Source organism: Littorina saxatilis, linkage group LG17 (assembly GCF_037325665.1).
Source record: "Littorina saxatilis isolate snail1 linkage group LG17, US_GU_Lsax_2.0, whole genome shotgun sequence".
Lineage (NCBI taxonomy): Eukaryota > Metazoa > Mollusca > Gastropoda > Littorinimorpha > Littorinidae > Littorina > Littorina saxatilis.
In genome coordinates, this window is record NC_090261.1 from 25,651,979 (window position 1) to 25,672,704 (window position 20,726).

Genomic DNA, 20,726 nt, shown 5'->3' on the forward strand with positions numbered 1-20,726 from the left:
GCGTGGCCAAAACAAGTTTAACTTGCTTGAAATGCAAAGTAATTTGCTGTAGCAATTTGCTCAGATGTCTAAAACAGACCCAATACATGTAGCAACAATGATTTAACAAGTCTAAATTTTGTGACGGTGTGAAGTTATGAACTCCTGCAAACTTTTAAACCTGAATCTGTGAAGTGATCAAACATAAGTTTTCTTAAATCATAGCTGTTCCTTGCGTATTTATGCTCTAAAATACATCTCTATTTTCAAAACAAAGAAAATGTTCATTTTTAAAATTGATTTTGTATGTCACAAAAATGGACACCTATTCTGACTTTGGGCCATATATGTAGTACTAGCATCCATGAGTTTGACTTTGATTGCAGAAAGAGTGTTGATGATAATTAGCAAGGATGTCTTGAGTATGAATGCACATACTTTCATTTTTAAAGTTTTTGTTGTCTTTAAATAGTTATATATATCTAAATTCTAATTCTAAACATGTGAACCGTAAGGAAAGCTTCACATCTTTGTGTTTTTTCTTGTTCGTTTGTTTTCTTTTTCTTATAAATTTAGAGAGCAACAGTTTCAGTGTCAGCAGGTAATCTACTCTGACCAAATGTTGCCAAATATGTTCTCGGACACTATATATGCACAAGTTTTAATCAAAAGATGTGGTCATTTATCATAGGCCAATCAAAAATATGTGTTAATTTAGGGTAACCCGACTGATTCTATTTTTTCCGCCGACCCTAAAACTTTTATTTTTTATTTCTCAAAAAAATCACACAAAAAACAACCTCTGGCACATTTTGCGATCCAAACCGAGAACTAAAAATAAAAAATAAAATTTAAAAAAAAAATGACTATTTTTTTTTGGTCATGTTACCCTAAACCAAACCGCCCTGATATGGCCCTTCGTGGTCGGCTGGGCGTTAAGCAAACAAACAAACAAACAAACAAACAAACCTTAAACCAACATATATTTTTGTTTGGCCATACTATATTTTTACCGGATTTTCAGTAGTTTCATCCGTTGATATTATAATTGGCAATTTAGAATGCCATAGGGTGACAATTACCATTCGTCATTGAAGAAAAATGGCAGTTTAAAAAACTGTGATATTTAAGTCTAACTGACGTGTGTACATCTAAAATACTGGAACTTAGTACACACCCTAACTCATGCTATTTTGTACCATCTCAGATTTTGCATCACAGGGCCGGACTACCGGGGGGGTTATGGGGGTTGCGCAACCCCCCCCCCCTAGCCTAAACATGTACCTTACTTATTTATTTATTTTTTTATTATTGCTTATTTTATGCCGTTTCATGCAAGGAGCGACCATTTTCCTATCTCAGAATATGACCTACCCGTCAGCTTCAGGGGGCTTCGCCCCCTGACCCCCACAACGAGGGGGGGGGTGGGTTCTAGGGTTTCCGGACCCCCCCCCCCAGCCAAAAAATAAAAATATTGAATGAGGTATGCATTTCTTTATTTTACATTGAGTTTCAATTTTTGGGGTATTAATCAGTGACAAAATCTGCTGCCTGAAACTGGTAATGATCATCCTCAGAATGCACCAGATTGCACCATTTTGCATCCTTTTTTTCAAAATTTTCCGGGGGGGCATGCCCCCGGACCCCCCTAGCAAGCTAGGCGCTTCGCGCCGTCGGCTCGGCGCTTCGCGCCTTCACACCCATATCTTCACAATATACTTTTGAAAAAAAACCAGTCATAAAATGAACTGATCCGCCCCTGCCGCCAGGGGGGACATCCCCCTGGGCCACCACTGGCAACCCCCCCCCTCCTCTTCGCCTAGTCCGGCCCTGCATCAGTATAGAAAATGCTGACTTAAATTTGATGATTATATCTTTTGATTTCTGAAAGTGAAACGCACTAATCTGGGTGTGGGCACCCACACACAGTGACACACACGTACACACACACACACACACACACACACACACACACACACACACACACACACACATGTCTGCGCACATGTGCATGAACTATTAACAGACCAGGTTTTCAATGCCCTCTTCACAAAGACAAGGAATTAAAAAAATAATCACAGTAAAAAAAAATGTGCAGGTCGTTTGTAAAAAAAAATATCACATACCTTATTGCAAAAAGTCTTGATTGCATCTGCAATAGTCAGATCACCTGAGTCTGCATTTTTCTGAGTGGTAAGCTGCGCCATACAGTTTGCTTACCAGTATAAGCTGAGTTTGATAAAGTTAATTTTCTTATAAATTTAAATGAAATGTGGTTGAGTTACAACTTACACGGAACCTTAAGCTCCCAGTTCCTGCCCACAAACCTAGTTACTGTAGTTTGAGGTCTTCATTTCACAATGAATGTTAGAGTCATTGAACATTTTTGCTTGTGAAACAAAAAGTTGTCTAGACTGCAATACTTCATGTATTATATAAGTATTGTGGATAAGATCTTTATTTGAGAGAGGACCTGGTTACTTGAAGTCTGTGGGTAGGACTGGGGTGGTAGAATGGTTGTGGATTTGTTTGGCCCAGTGGGGGTTTTGCTCAGTTTTATAAGTACTTTTTCTGCTGTCAGTGCTCTGTGGGTGCGAACGGTCAGTTTGTTCATGGATAATGTCTTTTAGAGAAGGAACAGATCGGTTCAACATCCAAAATGGCGATAAACACATGTATCTCTAATGTTTTTTTGTGTGGTATTTTTCATTGTCATTGTCATGGGTAATGCCTACTAATGGCTCTACCAGCAATACATTACATTATGTTCATTGAGAACTCCTCAGCATTTTCCTCTCTTTAAAGGAAAATATGATGACTCATCTTCCTATTATGCTTTTGTTTTACATGAAACAAACTAGCTTGCTTGCAATTCAGAAAAAAGATAGATATAGTGGTTGGGTTAATGCTTCTCGATCATTGTGTTCTAGTCTTTAAAATAATCAACATCACTGTTCATTTGCTGTGCAAATGATTGACATCAAACAGCTGGTTTAATTAAAAAGTGTTGTTTTTATTTAGCGAAGACATCTAATAGTGAAAGGGGGGTTGACAGGTAGTAACGATTTTGTTATTTTTATTAGAAAATGTGAAGTTTCTGGTGGAGTACGCAAATGGGAACCACTTTGAATCAGGAAACAGCTGTTCACACTGTGACTGTTCAATAACTTTTTAGTTTCTCTTTCGTCTCCCTTTCGTCTGCGTCAGCCCTGTCAAAAAGAGATAGAGCCCCTTTGAAGGGCTTCCCTCCCTTGGCCCCGCAATTTGCCACCTTGTTCCTTTCACCCCTATAGTGCCAACGCTGATAAGTCTGGGAGGGTAGTGGATTGTGAATTAGCTGTGTAATGGACTGGCCTTTCCTTGATTTGCACAGATAAGGCTTGGAGGCCATGGCAGTGTAAACTTGTAGTGGCGTCTGTAACTCTTAAGGAGATAGTGGTGGCAATTTGTTGTGTCAACTCCCAAAAGCTTGAGAATTTAAGAATGCACCGACAAAATTATTTCAGTTTTTTGTTGTTGTTGCTTTTTTTTTTAGAAAGATTGTTTCCTTTTTTTGTCCAGCTTCCTGTAGTGTAGGTGTGTAGATCTGTTTGTATAACTGTGTGTTTCATCTTAACATTGAGATGACGATCAAGTCAGCATGCATCAGTTACTTGTCTGACACTGTCTGTCGTTATCAGTACTCATCCCCTGTTGATGACTGGGCATTAAACCGCAGTGCTTTTCTGTTCATTTACATGTCTCTCTGTGTCAGTGTCTTCTTTTTTATTCTCAGTAATGTGCGTAAGAAATTTATGTTTCCGCTTTCTCTGCTTCTGTGTGTAACTTAATTCCTCTGTTTCAGTGTTTGTTATTTTGTTTTGCCTGGTCTTAAAATGAAGTAAAATTAAGATGAAATTAAAACAATATTAGATCATTTACAAAGTTATAAGAACTTAGATAATTTACAAAGTTAGAAGTAAAGACTGATGCTATTGTAGTTGTACTCAAACCACTTGAAACGTGTTGTTTCAGATTCCCCATTCCGTGTGAGCCTACACAGTGTGGACAGTGAGGAATCCTGCCTGCTTCTGGACCACATACCCCACAACAATCATGCCAGCTTGCCCGATCAATGCGTTAAGAATGTAAGTCAAGTGTTTATAGTTTCGATAGGGTGCAACACTTTTGATACGATATTGGCTTGGTTTTGGCTAATAAGACGTTGTGTGACCGTCATGCATAGGGGGCGCATGCGAGGAGCATGGCGACGCTGTGTCGTGGAATAAACCAGAGTCAAGAGAAACTCCAATACCGTCTTTGTTGACATTGTCCAGTGTGAGAGGTTTGTTACAGACATGCACTAACGTTACATGGTGTCAGCTTCTTCATTAGTGTTTAAAACTGTATTCAAACTTGCGAAACATGGCAGAAAACGCCGAGCAAGCTCAAAGGGAGCTTACTCGTGATAAACGGTTTTCGGGAGCGGGACTGAAACCGCCGGGGAGTTTAGATTTCCACACGGCGAAAGACAATTTGGAGTCTCAGTGGAAGAAGTGGAAAAGGCAGTGGGTGAATTATTCGATTGCGTCACGGTTGAGTGAAGAAAAGTCCGAGTTTCAAACGGCAGTGTTTCTCACTGTCGCAGGTGAGGATGCGGCAGAGTTGGTAGAGACATGGAAGTTTGACGATCCCACGCACAGGCATAACATTGAGAAAGTGTTGGAGAAGTTTGAGCAGTTCTGTGTAGTGCAGACGAATGAGACCTATGAGACTTACAAATTTAACCAGAGAGCTCAAAAGGAAGATGAGAGTGTCAACACGTATGTGACTGTGCTTCGTACTTTGGCAAAGAATTGTCGTTTTGGGCAGATGGAGGACCGTCTCATCAGGGACAGACTGGTGGCAGGCATCTGCAGTGATGAAATCAGAAGGAAACTTCTGGAGGAGAAGGATCTTGACCTGCAGAAGGCCATTGACATTGTGCGTTTGTATGATATCACATCAACACGAGCCAAGGACATGTCATCCACTGGGGAGGAAGTTCATAAAGTGTGTGATTTTTCAGGAAGAAAAGGTGTGACGACCAAAAAGGCACCAAAGGCAGGTGCAACACAGGTGGACTGTAAGTTTTGTGGGCGCAAGCATGCGCAGGTGAAAGAACAATGCCCGGCGTACAAGAAGACCTGTCGACGGTGTGGGGGTCCGAACCATTTTGCGACTGTCTGTTTGAAGACAGAAAAGAAACAAATGAACACTTGTCAATGTCATGATTGTGATGATGTGTTGTGTGATGATGATGATGATAATGTTGACCTTGATGTGTTGCATGTGGGTGGAAGTGAGAATGCAGTGCATGCCAAAATGATGATCAACAAGGTTGAAATTTCATTCCAGCTCGACAGTGGTGCAAGCACAAACTGCATGTCAACAAGCACATACACTAAGGTCACAGGGGACAAAACACTCAAGTCGCTTGACAGGTCAAACAAAAAGCTGCGCATGTATGATGAGCGGGAGGTAAGGCCACTGGGGGAAAAGATCATGAAGGTAACAAATCCCAAAAACAAACAAGTGTACAAGGTCAGGTTCCAAGTAGTGCAAGGGGAATCCAAACCAATTTTGGGATTCAGAGCAGTGCAGGCAATGGAGCTGATTAAAGTGGTCACAGAAAACATTGCAGTGGTTGATCAGTCAGTTTTGGGGCAGTTTGATGACGTTTTTGAAGGGGAGCTAGGTGATCTTCAGGGTGTGTTACACATACAGACAGACAGCACAGTTCCACCTGTCAAACTACCATGCAGAAAATGGCCACTCGCAATTCGCGACAAAGTCAAAAAAGAGCTTGACAGGCTGCAAGCACTAGGCGTCATAACACCAGTACACAGTCCAACAGACTGGGTTAGTAGCGTTGTTGTTACCATGAAACCCAATGGGTCAGTACGTCTCTGCCTTGACCCAAAACCATTGAACAAAGCGCTCAAACGCAATGACTACCCCATGAAAACGATAGACGACGTACTTGGTGAGCTTCAGGGTGCGCGTTATTTCAGTCATTTTGACGCACGGAATGGGTTTTGGCATGTTCACCTGGATGAAGAGAGCAGTTTGCTCACTACGTTTGAGACACCTGAAGGAAAATTTCGTTGGCTGCGCATGCCTTTCGGAATTTCAGTGGCGCCAGAAGAATTCCAACGTCGAATGGACGAGGCAGTTCAGGGTTTGCCCGGAGTTTTTGCCGTACATGATGACATCATTGTCTGGGGCAAGGGTGATACAGATGAAGAGGCCTCAGTTGATCATGATCGAAACGTCCAAAGTCTGTTGCAGCGTTGTCGTGAGAAGAACGTCAAGCTGAACAAGCAGAAGGTTGAATTGAAGAAGACAGAGATATCGTACCTGGGTCACGTGATCTCGAAAGAGGGGTTGAAAGTTGATCCGAAGAAAGTTGATGCAATCAACTCATTTCGACAACCCGAGGACAAGGCTGATGTACAGCGTCTGTTGGGTATGGTTGGCTATCTGCAAAAGTTTGCGCCGCAGTTGTCTGAGAAAGCCGCGCCATTGCGAGAACTAGTCAAAAAGAACGTCCTGTTCAGATGGAATGAGGACCACACCAAAGCACTTGACGAGATCAAAGCAATGCTGTCTGAACCACCAGTTCTCAGATATTTCAGTTCTGAGGGGAAGACGACTCTTCAGTGTGATGCTTCAGAGTTTGGTCTTGGTGCTTGCCTGATGACCGATGGTCAACCGGTACATTTTGCGTCACGAGCGTTGACTGAAACAGAACGACACTATGCGCAGATTGAAAAGGAGATGTTGGCGATAGTGTTTGGTTTGGAGCGTTTCGAACGCTATTGTTTTGGACGACAGGTGGAGGTCGAGTCAGACCACAAACCATTGATTCCGATACACCAGAAAAGTCTGCTGAGCGCGCCGAAGCGGCTACAACGCATGCTGATGAGAACTCAAAGGTTTGACTACACGGTAGTCTACAAGAAGGGCTCAGAGATGTGGTTAGCTGATGCTCTCAGTAGGGCGGTTCACAAGTCCAGTGGGGGCAAAGGCAAGGTGGAAAAGGAGGCAATTTTTCAGACAGACCTTGAAAAAGAGGTGGAAGACATTCAGATGGCTTCATACATTTCAGTGTGTGAGTCAACATTGCAGGAACTTCAGAAGATGACAACAGAAGATGAAAATCTGTGTCATCTCAAGAGAGTGATACAAGGGGGATGGCCAGAGGACAAAAGGAGTGTTCCATTGAGGCTACAGGTGTATTTTCCCTTCCGAGAGGAGTTGTCAGTTCAGAACGGCCTCGTATTCAAAGCTGAAAGGATTGTTGTTCCTGAGGGCATGAAGCAGAGAATCATGCAGTTGCTTCATAAGAGTCATACAGGCCTACAAGGTTGTTTGAGGAGAGCTCGAGAGGTGGTGTATTGGGTCAACATGGCGAAGGACATGGAACGGTTTCTCTCACAGTGTGAACCGTGTCAAACGTTCCAAAAGGCGCAGCCCAAGGAACCAAGCATCAGTCATCCCATTCCAGAACGCCCATGGCAATATGTGGCTACTGATCTCATGGAATGCAGGGGGAATGACTATCTTGTGGTAGTAGACTACTACTCTGACTTCTTTGAAGTTGATCGTCTTGACAAGAAGACGGACAAGGAGGTGATTTACAAGCTGAAAGCACACTTTGCCAGGCATGGCATACCAGAGCGGCTTGTTTCTGACAATGGACCGCCTTTCCAGGGTTCAGAGTTCAGGACATTTGCTAATCAGTGGGGATTTGAACATGTCACGAGTTCTCCAGGTTACCCACAGTCAAACGGTAAAGCTGAAAACACTGTCAAAACAGTCAAAGATCTCATGAAAAAGTGTGCTGAAGATCAGTCAGATGCATACTTAGCACTGCTGGAACTTAGAAACATACCATCAGAGAAAGTGCAAACATCTCCATCACAGAGACTATTTGGCCGCAGAACGAGAACGCTGTTGCCGACAGCTAAAACACTGCTGAAGCCAAAAACATGCACAGGGGTGAAACAAAAACTAGAACAGAAAAAGTTCACACAACAACAGTACTACAACAGAAGCTCCACAGAGCTGAGTGATCTAAAGCCAGGCCAGGAAGTTAGGTTCAAAGCTCCAAGAACAAATCGGTGGATAAAAGCAACAGTAGACAGTCAAGTTGATGTCAGATCATACAAAATCAGGACGGCTGATGGCAAAGAATACAGGAGAAACAGAAAAGATCTGAGACAGGCATCACACAAGTTCACAGTACATGTACAACCAAGATGTGTACACACTGATGCTGAATACAGCACAATGGACAGAGACCAAATGGACAGACAATCACAATCTCTGTGCAACAGACATAGACAGTACAGAGAGCAGGAAAAACAAACAGGAAAAACACATGAGTTCAACATTCCTGAAGAAAATACAGACACTCAGGTGCCAACCCAGGATATAAACACAAGAGTAGACACTCGGAATACAGAAACTCCGAAGAAGTCCACATGTATCAAACTTAATATACAGAACAAAGCAGCCACATGTACAAAGACACAAACACCACAGACTGACTGTGCAGCCACCCAAACATGCACATCCAGAGGTAGGGTGATCAAGAAACCAAGCTACCTGCAAGAGTACACCACTTAAAACAGACAAACCATCATCGAGTTTAAGTTTTTATGTTTGAATTTTACTTATTGAAGGATGTATGAAGTAGAAAAAAAGAATGAGTGTGAGAATTGTGTTAGTTGAACAATTAAAACAGGAAGTATTTAAGTTAAGCACAGGGAGGTGAACTTTGTCTGTTAAGTGTTACATTCTGAAACTTGAACAATTGAAGAGATGGAGGGGGTTGTGCCTCTGTGAAGAGACAATGAAGGACAATCGGCACCGAAAGTCTGAATGTAATCAAATGGAGTAAATGTTTATTTCGTAACTGTTCATACTTAAGTAAGAGGTGGATGCCTACTGTTTTAGTCATTTCTTATTCAATTCAGTGTTCAATGTTCTTTCATTTTGTTTATTCAAATTCGTTTGTTTAAGGAAAGGGAGATGATACGATATTGGCTTGGTTTTGGCTAATAAGACGTTGTGTGACCGTCATGCATAGGGGGCGCATGCGAGGAGCATGGCGACGCTGTGTCGTGGAATAAACCAGAGTCAAGAGAAACTCCAATACCGTCTTTGTTGACATTGTCCAGTGTGAGAGGTTTGTTACAGACATGCACTAACGTTACAACTTTTATCCTAAAAGAAACTGGAAAAATTTGATGCCATGCATTTGTGATTGGAAAGGCTGCAGAGTGAACGAACGAGTACTGGTAAAAAAACGCAAAGAATGTTCAAGCAAAGTTCCGAACTAGATTATGCAGAGCTGAATGCTAAAGCACGTGCCCACATGCAGAAACATACATTAGTTTTAGTTCACAAAGTTTCTTGTTTTACTTCCCTTTGTTTATCAGATCAAACACAAAAACTATGGAGAATAAAGAAAAAGGAACCAATATACATTTCTGTATACATGTAATTTGATTTACAGTACTTATTTATTTTATTTTTGTTGTTGTAATTTTTGGTGCTTTACTTCCAGGGCAACAAATACCCATTAGGAAGTTGTGATAAAAGCACCTATTATATCACAGTCAACATTCCAGACATTGATTGTGATAGATGCTTTCTTCGGGTGACGCACATCGTCTTGGACAGGTTTGACAGTAAGTGCACAGACAGATCTTTTTCATCTTGATTTTGCTTGTGTTTCAGATAGAAAATTGAATTCCACAAAATCTGAAGGTTTCAAATCTTACATGGTGGTTACTTCAAGGTACTTAAATTCCTTCCCGTTTAGACCATCTTTTAGCTATAGTAGATCTGTCCAGGCTTCTTCCACTTGGACACATACCAAAAATCTACATCATGGCTGCTTTCTGTGCGGAGTTGTTTTCCAATTCCATTCAAACAATTATGAACTGGACACTAATTATGTCAATCTGTAACATCAATTCAGCAAAGATATCCCATTATTATCTATACATTTTAGGATTGTGATAGATGCATTGGTTACTATCTCTTACCAGCAACTCATGTGCGCGAGAGAGTGTGTGTGTGTGTTTGTGTGTGTGTGTGTGTGTGTGTGTGTGTGTGTGTGTGTGGCGGACGTGCCTGTCTGGAGTACTTTGGGTGTTCTTACTTCGTATGTTTTATTGTTCTTATTTTTGTTTTTTAAGGTTGTTGTCATATGTTGTTTTGGTTGTTTTAAGAGTAGATGAACCTCGCCTTATTCCATCTACTAGCAGTTAAGCCCGGCTTCGCCCGGGAGTAAGCGGAGCCCTGTAGCAATTTAAGACGCTCGCTATCCCATTATCATTAGCTTTACCTCCTTTGTTTGGATACTTACCTTCTAGAAATTTCCGGAACTGTCCAGTTAATTTTTCTTTCTTCATTTCTTCCCCTCATAGGAGCAATAGCGAGTCTCTAATATCACTGGCATGATGTACTATCTTGTTCCTGCCTCTTGCCATCTCAGAGGTATGGCGACCACAGACAAAAAAAGAGTTATCTCCCTTACCTTCTAGAAATTTCCGGAACTGTCCAGTTAATTTTTCATTCTTCATTTCTTCCCCTCATAGGAGCAATAGCAAGTCTCTAATATCACTGGCATGATGTGCTTGCTACAGACAAAAAAGAGTTATCTCCCTTACCTTCTAGAAATTTCCGGAACTGTCCAGTTAATTTTTCATTCTTCATTTCTTCCCCTCATAGGAGCAATTATAGCGAGTCTCTAATATCGCTGGCATGATGTGCTTGCTACAGGTGAACAGTAGGCACTGAACTGGTCTTGCACCATATAGGCTGTATTCAATAAATGGGAGGTCCATAATCTGAGAAAGGAAACAATGAATCAAGAAACTAAAACCCAGGTGCACATCTGCGGCACCTAGGGAGTGTACGTGCACACTATCTTGTTCCTGCCTCTTGCCATCTCAGAGGTATGGCGACCACAGACAAAAAAGAGTTATCTCCCTTACCTTCTAGAAATTTCCGGAACTGTCCAGTTAATATTTCATTCTTCATTTCTTCCCCTCATAGGAGCAATAGCAAGTCTCTAATATCACTGGCATGATGTGCTTGCTACAGACAAAAAAGAGTTATCTCCCTTACCTTCTAGAAATTTCCGGAACTGTCCAGTTAATTTTTCATTCTTCATTTCTTCCCCTCATGGGAGCAATAGCAAGTCTCTAATATCACTGGCATGATGTGCTTGCTACAGATGAACAGTAGGCACTGAACTGGTCTTGCACCATATAGGCTGTATTCAATAAATGGGAGGTCCATAATCTGAGAAAGGAAACAATGAATCAAGAAACTAAAACCCAGGTGCACATCAGCGGTACCTAGGGAGTGTACGTGCACACTATCTTGTTCCTGCCTTTTGCCATCTCAGAGGTATGGCGACCACAGACAAAAAAGAGTTATCTCCCTTACCTTCTAGAAATTTCCGGAACTGTCCAGTTAATTTTTCATTCTTCATTTCTTCCCCTCATAGGAGCAATAGCGAGTCTCTAGTATCACTGGCATGATGTGCTTGCTACAGGTGAACAGTAGGCACTGAACTGGTCTTGCACCATATAGGCTGTATTCAATAAATGGGAGGTCCATAATCTGAGAAAGGAAACAATGAATCAAGAAACTAAAACCCAGGTGCACATCTGCGGCACCTAGGGAGTGTACGTGCACACTATCTTGTTCCTGCCTCTTGCCATCTCAGAGGTATGGCGACCACAGACACACACACACACACACAGACAGACACTCTCTTTTATTATATGTATAGATTGTAATGAATTGTATGGACAATAAAAGATCTTATGTCTTATCTTATGTCTTAGTCTGCAAATAGAGCAGCCAGGCTGTTATACCTTTGTTAGGTGCCCGAGTAGAAGGCTGCTCTTATCCCAGTTTAAAGCTTTAACAGATTTGCAGTGATCTTCACAGTCATTTACACTGACAGGAAGGTATCTTTAAGGAAGAAATTCGAGTGACCGTGGACCACAACCCTTCTTAGCTACTTAATGGTGAGAGATCATCATGTGCTTCTGCTAGAAAACGTTATACCGTCCTGTGGCATATTTTGCTCATGAGATTGTGATCTTTTACAGGAGTATGTATAGAGGCGACAGACCTGTGTTTGCTGAGTACAAGTTATGATGTAAGAGGATTCTTTTTTATTTCCAGGGATACCATGTGATCTGTACAATGGAACTTGTTTTGGCTACGTCACTTGTGCAGGTATTAAAATCAGGTATGGTGAAAGAAAGTGGCACCTCTGTGTGTGTGTTTGCGTGAGTTATTTTTTTAGCTGTTTTTGTTCCACAACCCACAACATCCTGTGTAATACAGATGCAAAAGGAACTTGTTTGTCTGAGATAAACTTTCATTCATATTTTGGGCTATTTTCTTCTAGTCAGTTGTTTTCCAAGCTCATATTATGACTTGAAGAAGAGCCGTGGATGTTTTGAGATAATCCACAAATAAATATACTGTTCAAAAAAAGAAACGCATAGCTTGTAATATTTGGTTAATTTAGTTATATGGCTACAAGGATATCCACCAAACTGCAGAAAATGTTTATCTGGTCGTCGACCTTTCGTCCATTGCCACAAGTGAGCTCTGCACGTGACGCATGCGTTATCAGTGGCTACAATGTCAAAATTGCTCATTTGGCATGACCGCTCGTCATGCTTCAGTGTAATATCGTGAAACTCGGGGAATATTGAGCTCTCACCATGTCTTCCAAAACCCATAAAAGCGGATTGTTCGCCACAAAGAAATCAGACGACAATTCAGCGACGAAAGATGGCCCGATTGAGCAGAGAAGACCGCCAAATTGCATTGGGTCGTTTACAAGCAGGCCAAAGTCAAAGTGCAATCGCCAGGCACTTCCACGTGTCCCAGAGCACCATCAGTAGACTGTGGGTCAGGTTTCAAGCCACTGGCTCCGTTGCTGACTTGCCACGAGCGGGAAGACCAAGGGCGACAACTGCTGCTCACGACCGCTTCATACGGCTCCGCCACCTCCGGAATCGTTTCCTGTCGGCCTCATCTTCTGTCCAGGCTCTCCCCGGGCCACACCGATTATCGGACCAGACCGTGCGGAACCGCCTGCATGAAGCTGGTTTGAGAGCTCGCAGACCTCACAGAGGAGCTGTCCTCACCCGCCGCCATCGCCAGAACCGAGTGCAGTGGGGCAACCAGCACCTTCGCTGGACCGTCCGGAATCACTGGAGACACGTGTGGTTCAGCGACGAGTCCTGCTCCAGCGACATGATGGTCGGAGGAGGGTCTACCGGAGAGTAAACGAACGTTACGCGCCCAACTGTGTGGATGAGGCACCCGTTCATGGTGGTGGAGGCGTCATGGTGTGGGGGGCGATCAATACCGCTGGAATGAGCACCCTGGTGCACGTCCAAGGGCGCATAACTGCCCAGCGATACGTGGAGGAAATTCTGCGCCCACACGCCCTTCCTCTTCTGGCTGACCAGGATGCCATATTCCAGCAGGACAACGCTCGCCCGCACACAGCACGACTCACCACCCAGTTCCTCACCGACCACCATGTCCAGGTGCTTCCCTGGCCATCCATGTCGCCAGACATGAACCCGATAGAACACCTCTGGGATGAATTGGACAGACGTGTGCGCAGGCGAGAAGAAGCGCCGGCAAATCACCGCGATCTATTGCAGGCACTTCAGGAGGAGTGGGACACCATCTCACAGCAAGATATCCGGCATCTGATCCAGTCCATGCCCAGAAGGTGCCGGGCAGTTGTTGCTGCTCAAGGCAGTCACACCCCCTACTGACTTGACAGCCTCGGCACCCAATCGTATTGATTGACTGATTGATTTGAAGATGCAAATGAACTGTGTGTGCATTCAACTGTGTCCATACCAAATTTCAAACAAATAATCTAAATATTGGATTTTCTGTTAATTTTTTCGAAAAATAAAACAAATTTGGCAAGTAGCAACTATGCGTTTCTTTTTTTGAACAGTATAAATACTTTTTTTTCTCAATCATTGAGTGTAACAGTTCAACAAGGAACTCCAGTAGATCAGTGAAGTATACAGTCCTACAAAAAGTGCATCAGTCATAACACAAATGTGTTTTTAACAAAATGAATCAATAGTAATTAACTTTTACACAAATGTGCTTACAAACGTCGCAGACAGGAGAAATAGTAGAAATATGAAGTGAATTCTTTCTTTTAACCATAATGAATCAATAGTAATTAAACTTTTACACAAATGTGCTTACAAGTGTCGCAGACAAGAGAAATAGCAGAAATATGAAGTGAATTCTTTCTTTTAACCATAATGAATCGATAGTAATTAACTTTTACACAAATGTACTCACAAACGTCACAGACAGGAGAAATTGTAGAAATATGAAGTGAATCCTGTTTGTTGCCAGACCCAGCCCGGCAGGGGTGATGAAAAACATCAGTGACTGTGTCAGATATGAAGATAATTTGGCGGGCGACTGGCCCTTCAGACCCATGGAGTTTTACATGGTGGGTTTCTTTTAGTAATCACCATTCTTCATTTACCAAGCTACCTACGCAAGTATGTGCGTTTGTAAGGCTTTGCTCATTTCCTTTTGCTAACTGCAGCCTTTCTGGAGCTTAGGAGGGAATGGGGACTGTAGAAGGTTTGAAGGGGAGAGCAGGGGGGGGGAGGGGGGGGGGAGAGAGAGGGTAAGTATAAGGGAGACATGGGGGTGGGGGAATAGACTGAAAGAGAGGGGTCAGAGTTTAAACTACTTATTTTTGTTTTGACTATGTCAATATTTCAGTTAAAGACGCATGCAGTCCTTTCTGTTCAACAAAAATTCCTACTCACCATCTCTTGGCTATGACACACATACAAAATAAACAACCTAGCGCTGTGTGCAGAGTGGGATCTTCGGGAGTTCTTTAATGAATGAAATCCATAATGAACACTTAGTTTTTTGTGTGAAATTGGATCCAAGAAAAATTCTCATTCTTCACAGGAAGCAGCCAGGCTGTTGATTTGTAGTATGTGTCCAAGTGGAGCTGATGGGGTCTATGTCGACCAAAAGAGTGGGATTCCCTGTAGGTGGAGTTCCTGGAGGGGGATTCCCTGTATACAGGGAATCCCACAGGGTGGAGTTTTTCAATAAAACTTGCAAACCATACTCGAATTTCTAAGAACTATAAAAAAAAAGATTAAAAAACATCAAATTCTACCGATGTCGCCAAGCATCACGTGACTTTCAGCGATATCAGCGACACGCTACAGGAACTAAATCCTGTGGTATTCCCTGTATACAGGGAATCCCCCTCCAGGAACTCCACCTACAGGGAATCCCACTCTTTTGGTCGACATAGACCCCATCAGCCCAAGTGGAGGGATGTTGTAACGTGGAAAAGCCTTGCCAGATATATCAGATAGTCAGCACAACTGTTTTCACAGGAAGGACTATGACTTTAAGTGTTTTTGTGTTGCTTCCCCCCCCCCCCAATTTTTCTCCTTGCTAAGGTAGTGGTGGGGGAGGGGGGGGGGTGTTGATTTAAAAGGGGAATATCACCCTGTCAAGAAGCTGGTGGGTCAGTTAAGAAAAAAATCTTCATCATATTATGTTCTGTAGAAGTCTTTTGGGCAAAGACTTCCAGAAAAAGCTAATGTTGTCAACCATATGATGTTGTGCGTCACTGTACATTGTGATTCATCCTTTACTGTTTTATATAAGTATTTGGTATTTGACTGCCCTCAATACATACTGCCTGATGACAGAACACACCACAGTCACATATGGTTCATTCGCACTAAAGAAGGTCGAGGCTTGCCTTTTTGCCTTTGGCGATGCCTATACTTGTAAATAGTAATACCAACATGTTGACCTTTGATGTATATTTTGAGAAAAGACCTCTGTGATCTGCGTCATTAGTAGTGAAGATCGAGTGCTGTGTATGTATTTGGTTTATGCACATGTACACGAGGGCCAGTCTCACGTTTTCCTTTCCTGTTTTTACTGGGGCTAGCAAAGACAGCATCTGTAACCAATTGGCTCATGTCACATGTTGATCCGCGGGCTTCAGTAGCAACTACAAATACCAGTGAAGTATAAGGCAGATTTGACTTGCTGTCACATTGACTCAAAGCAAATTGAGGTATAGTTTGACCTGTGATACAGTGTACCCGGATGAGGGAGGGCCGACAAAGCTCAGTCAGTAGCGAGCGATGCTGGCTTGAAACCAGTTGTTGCTATCAACGTGGGTTCGACCCCACGTTCGGCATGGGATTTATTTCCCACAGTCAACTTTATGCAGACTGGACTTGGGTTTCTTTGGTTACGGACAGTACATTCTTGGAGAATATCCCGATTTAAGGTAGATCAAAGGGGAAAACAAAGAACAGAAACATTGACATTGACTGCTGTAGGCACCGCCTCTCACCCTTACTGGGATTCTCTTTTTAGCCACTTATCACTGACTTTAAAACAAATGGGTCACACACAAAAACAGACGATGAATTGTTCAGCCTCAAAGAGCTTTAGGAGGTGTCCGATTCTCAGCCTTACAGTAGATCAATAATTGGTTGTTGAGCTTGCTCCTCTTGACCTTTTGTTAGTTCATCTTTCTCCACACCCCTTTCTGTCAGATTGGTAGCAAAGGTCAGAGCTTGGGGATAGCCAAGTTTAGCTTCCTGTCTGCCTGCCTTCAGGCTTCTTGCACTTCTTCTGTGTGGAGAGGAGGCAGGGAGGGTGTGTGTGTGGAGGAGTGTGTGTTTGTGTGTGTTAAGTGATGAGAGTGAGAGAGGGAGGGATAGAGTGCATGTGAGAGAGAGAGTCTCAGAGAGAGAGTGTGTGTGTGTGTGTGTGTGTGTGTGTGTGTGTGTGTGTGTGTGTGTGTGTGTGTGTGTGTGTTAAATGAGAGTGAGGGAGGGAGGGATAGAGTGCATGTATGAGAAAGAGAGAGAGTGTGTGTGTGTGTGTGTGTGTGTGTTGAGTGAGAGAGGGAGGGAGAGAGTGCGTGAGAGAGAGAGTGTGTGTGTGTGTTTGGGCCTGTGTGCCCTTGTTGTTATTGTTGTCATTTTTTTTAAATCTATTCATTGTTTATTTTCTTTAGCTCTTGATTCAATTTCTGGGACAGCTCAGTGTGCAAATAAGATGTAAGTGATGCATGCCTATGGGCCTGGCTGAATATGTTTGTGCGTTAGTTGTGTTCTTATTTTTGAGTCAGTCAGAACAAATTGTTGAAAGCCTTTTCTTTTTCCGTGAGTATCATCTGTTCTTTTCCAACAGGCTGAGATAGAAGTTGGGAAAGACAAAGTTGACCCAATGGTGATGTTTGACTCCACACACAGAATGCTTCATCTCGACATTCCAAGATTTGGATTTCCGTGAGTTGTGAATTTTTATTCCTTTTGTTTTTATGTGGAGTTGTCAGAATGTACATATGCTTACCGGCCCCCGTAGCGCAGTGGTTAGCGCATCGGGCTGCGGGCCGGGAGGTCGTGGGTTCGAATCCCATCAGGGTCATGTGGGTTTTTCGGGCTACGGTCGGCTCCTACCCAGAGTGGAAGTGCTATGGTTCCTATGGGAAGGCTGGGATCACACAGCCGAGTGTCATTCACTTAACGAATGCGACTTTGAGGGTGCTCAGGTTCTGTATACCTGACCAACACCGCAGGTGCGGCAGTTCTCGGGCCTGGTTGACGCCAGGATATATTATGACAGTAAGCGTAGAGTGCTGCCCTGTCACGTAGTCTCAAAAACCAAATTGGAAATCCAAAGCATCATCATAATCATCCTCATCTCATTAATCATCCAAAAATATAAATTATCCTTGCTCTTGTGGCCCTTCATGCCCGGAGCTCTCATGGTGACCTTGGTCTCAGTGTTCCTGTTCGATCCTTCCCTGAATAGTAGTTCTGCTGTCAGTCTTCAACGTGTGACGTTCTGGGGGGTCGACGGAGGGACGTGGTGGCGGTCTGCTCTCTGGAGGGGACGCTCACTCAGTCTGGCTCCGCGACTTAAAGTCAATGTCGTTTGTAGGGGGCATAGTAGGTAGTGGGCTGCGTCCGTTAACTCGGGACAGACCCACTACTGAACACCGTCGAAGTGACTCAGCAGAAGTGCAGTGTCGTCTTCCAAGGATAGCCTACCGCAGCGACCCGACATCCCCCCCCCCCCCCCCCCTTGAGCGTCTGTAAAATCGACAAGTCTGGCAGCGGAACGAAATTCAGAGGTGGTTGGAGCAACGAGTGCAGGGACGGGGCGGTGTGAGAGCACAACGGGACAAGGGAACAGGTGTAAGGACAACAACAACAAAAAACAAAACAAAAAAAAGAATGTACATGCTTGCTGGGTAAACAATAATCATTTTGCTGCCTGCAGAAGTCTGAGACCGGCAGAGACATTTTCTACTTCTGCTGATTACAAGCAGTATGCAACAAAAGAGCGTTACCAGGAATGGTTTTACCCTTTCAGCTACATTTAGATGTTTCCAACTTTGGCAGATTTCTTTGTGCTAAATTATAGATTTTAGAATTGTGCAATGAATTATTATTTCAAGTTTAATTCAAATCAGAAGCAGACCGATTCAAGCTATCTGCTTTACAGACCTATAACACTGATTGTGCTGATATTTGTGACCCTCAAAGTGCATACTAATTTGGATGAAAACTTGTGTGTGAAAACTGACAGGTTAGCAGTGGAGAATGTGTCCATCTCACTGAACGGCAGTGACCTGTGGAACATTACGGTGCGAGAAGAACACACGCTGCCCGACACTGTGGCGCTGGTGTGGAAGGGGATGGATGATGACAGCATTGACCATCTCAAGGTGAGAGAATGTACGGTGATGGCTTCGAACGAAAGTATTGACGACATGTCAGTAGTACAGTGGAACCCTCCTTTTTAGACCTCCAAAAATCTGAGAAAATCAGGTCCTTAAAAAAAAAACGCGGGTTAAGGGGAGTCCCATATTGGTTGGGACGAGAAAGAATTTACCCGATGCTACCCAGCATGTCTTAAGAGGCGACTAACGGTTCTGTTTCTCCTTTTACCCTTGTTAAGTGTTTCTTGTATAGAATATAGTCAATGTTTGTAAAGATTTTAGTCAAGCAGTATGTAAGAAATGTTAAGTCCTTTGTACTGGAAACTTGCATTCTCCCAGTAAGGTCATATATTGTACTACGTTGCAAGCCCCTGGAGCAATTTTTTGATTTGTGCTTTTGTGAACAAGAAACAATTAACAAGTGGCTCTATCCCATCTCCCCCCTTTCCCCTATCCCATCTCCCCCCTTTCCCCGTCGCGATATAACCTTGAATGGTTGAAAACGACGTTAAACACCAAATAAAGAAAGAAAGTAAAGAAGGTCCTTAAAAAGGAGGGAGTCATAAAAGGGAGGTAAATTTACCGAGGTTATGAACATAAATCTGAACAAAATAAGGTCTTAAAAGCGATGGAGTCTTAAAAGGGGGGTTCCACTGTAGTATTGCATCGGTTGGTTATTTGGTTGCTTATATCTTAGCTGGCTGCTTAGGCTTAACCCTTTCGCTGCCAATCAAAACTTCCTGACTGCCAGGGAATATTGGAGTTCGGGGTGTAATAATTCACAAAAAATTCTAGCTCCAAACTGGCAGTAGGTAGAAAAGTAAAACCTATGTTATTTTTAAAAGAAATTCAACCAAGAATCTGTTTTTAGTATCTAATCATGGAAATAATGCACAAGTGCAGGACGGGTATACCCGTCCTATGGCAGTCAAGGGGTTAAGTATGCATTTGTGTTTGTGTGTGTGTCCAAGTAAGTCAAACAGAGTGTAGTCACTGATGATGGGTTATAGTTTAATTATTCTCACATTGTGAATTCTAGTATTCCTCTGTCAAGTTGCATAAAATATGGCATGTAAGAGCAACGCTGAAGCCTTATAGTTTATATTAATACTTACATTCCTGATTCTTCATTCTGACATTGCAAAGAAAGTGCCTTGCGTCCACTCTCCAACCATGTCAACTCAAACTGCTTCAGTAGGAATGATTGTTTACTTTCAACTTTTGTTGCAGAATGGAGACTTAGTGCTCAGAGTCAACTGCAACAAAGATTGGTATACAGGCAACATCTCCCTTCACACACAGGTACATGTTAACTGCAGTGGTGGTGGCTTATAATGTAAGCTTAACAAATGAATTTTGAGTGTGTTCCGAGGTTCTGAGGTTGCTTGCCATCCCAGATACTCACTCGTCTTGGATTCCTTTGCTGCTGTACCTGCAATGTTAAAACAGTGTGTTGTCAATTCGTCATGTGACATTTTTACTTTCATTTTTAATGGTTCGTCGAAAAGAAATACCTGTATTTTTGGTTGTATTTTACATGAGCTTCTGCATTAATTTTCTCACAGAGAGTTCTTTCAATAGAGAAAATGGTTAGAGCATGTACCTGTAAATTATGCCAAGCTATTGTGTTGACAACAATTTCCAACTTATTTTCGAAAACAGAACTACACAGAAGGGATGTACACAATGCCTGCAACCACAGACTACACCAGTGATGGCTGGCTTGCCGACTACAGGTTTCGGGGTCTCTACGCCGAGGATTTGACTGTCGTCACACCCGCTGGGCCCTGTGCAAGTGCACCAAGATACTTCATCGTAAGTAACCATGGCTGCCTTTTTCACATATCGAATTGGAAGTTGAAACCAGGTTTGCTAGAAAGCA

The 20,726-nt window shown here is 42.9% G+C and overlaps 1 protein-coding gene across 1 annotated transcript in view; it reads left to right on the plus strand.

Moving 5' to 3' along the window:
• LOC138953075 (uncharacterized) overlaps positions 1–20,726 on the plus strand; it is a 45,259-nt gene that overhangs the window by 4,243 nt on the left and 20,290 nt on the right. The window contains exons 3-10 of the mRNA XM_070324851.1: positions 3,994–4,106; positions 9,575–9,698; positions 12,220–12,286; positions 14,455–14,554; positions 17,308–17,405; positions 18,712–18,850; positions 20,075–20,146; positions 20,507–20,659. Coding sequence (XP_070180952.1) covers positions 3,994–4,106; positions 9,575–9,698; positions 12,220–12,286; positions 14,455–14,554; positions 17,308–17,405; positions 18,712–18,850; positions 20,075–20,146; positions 20,507–20,659 — 866 coding nt within the window. The remainder of the gene's footprint in view (positions 1–3,993; positions 4,107–9,574; positions 9,699–12,219; positions 12,287–14,454; positions 14,555–17,307; positions 17,406–18,711; positions 18,851–20,074; positions 20,147–20,506; positions 20,660–20,726) is intronic.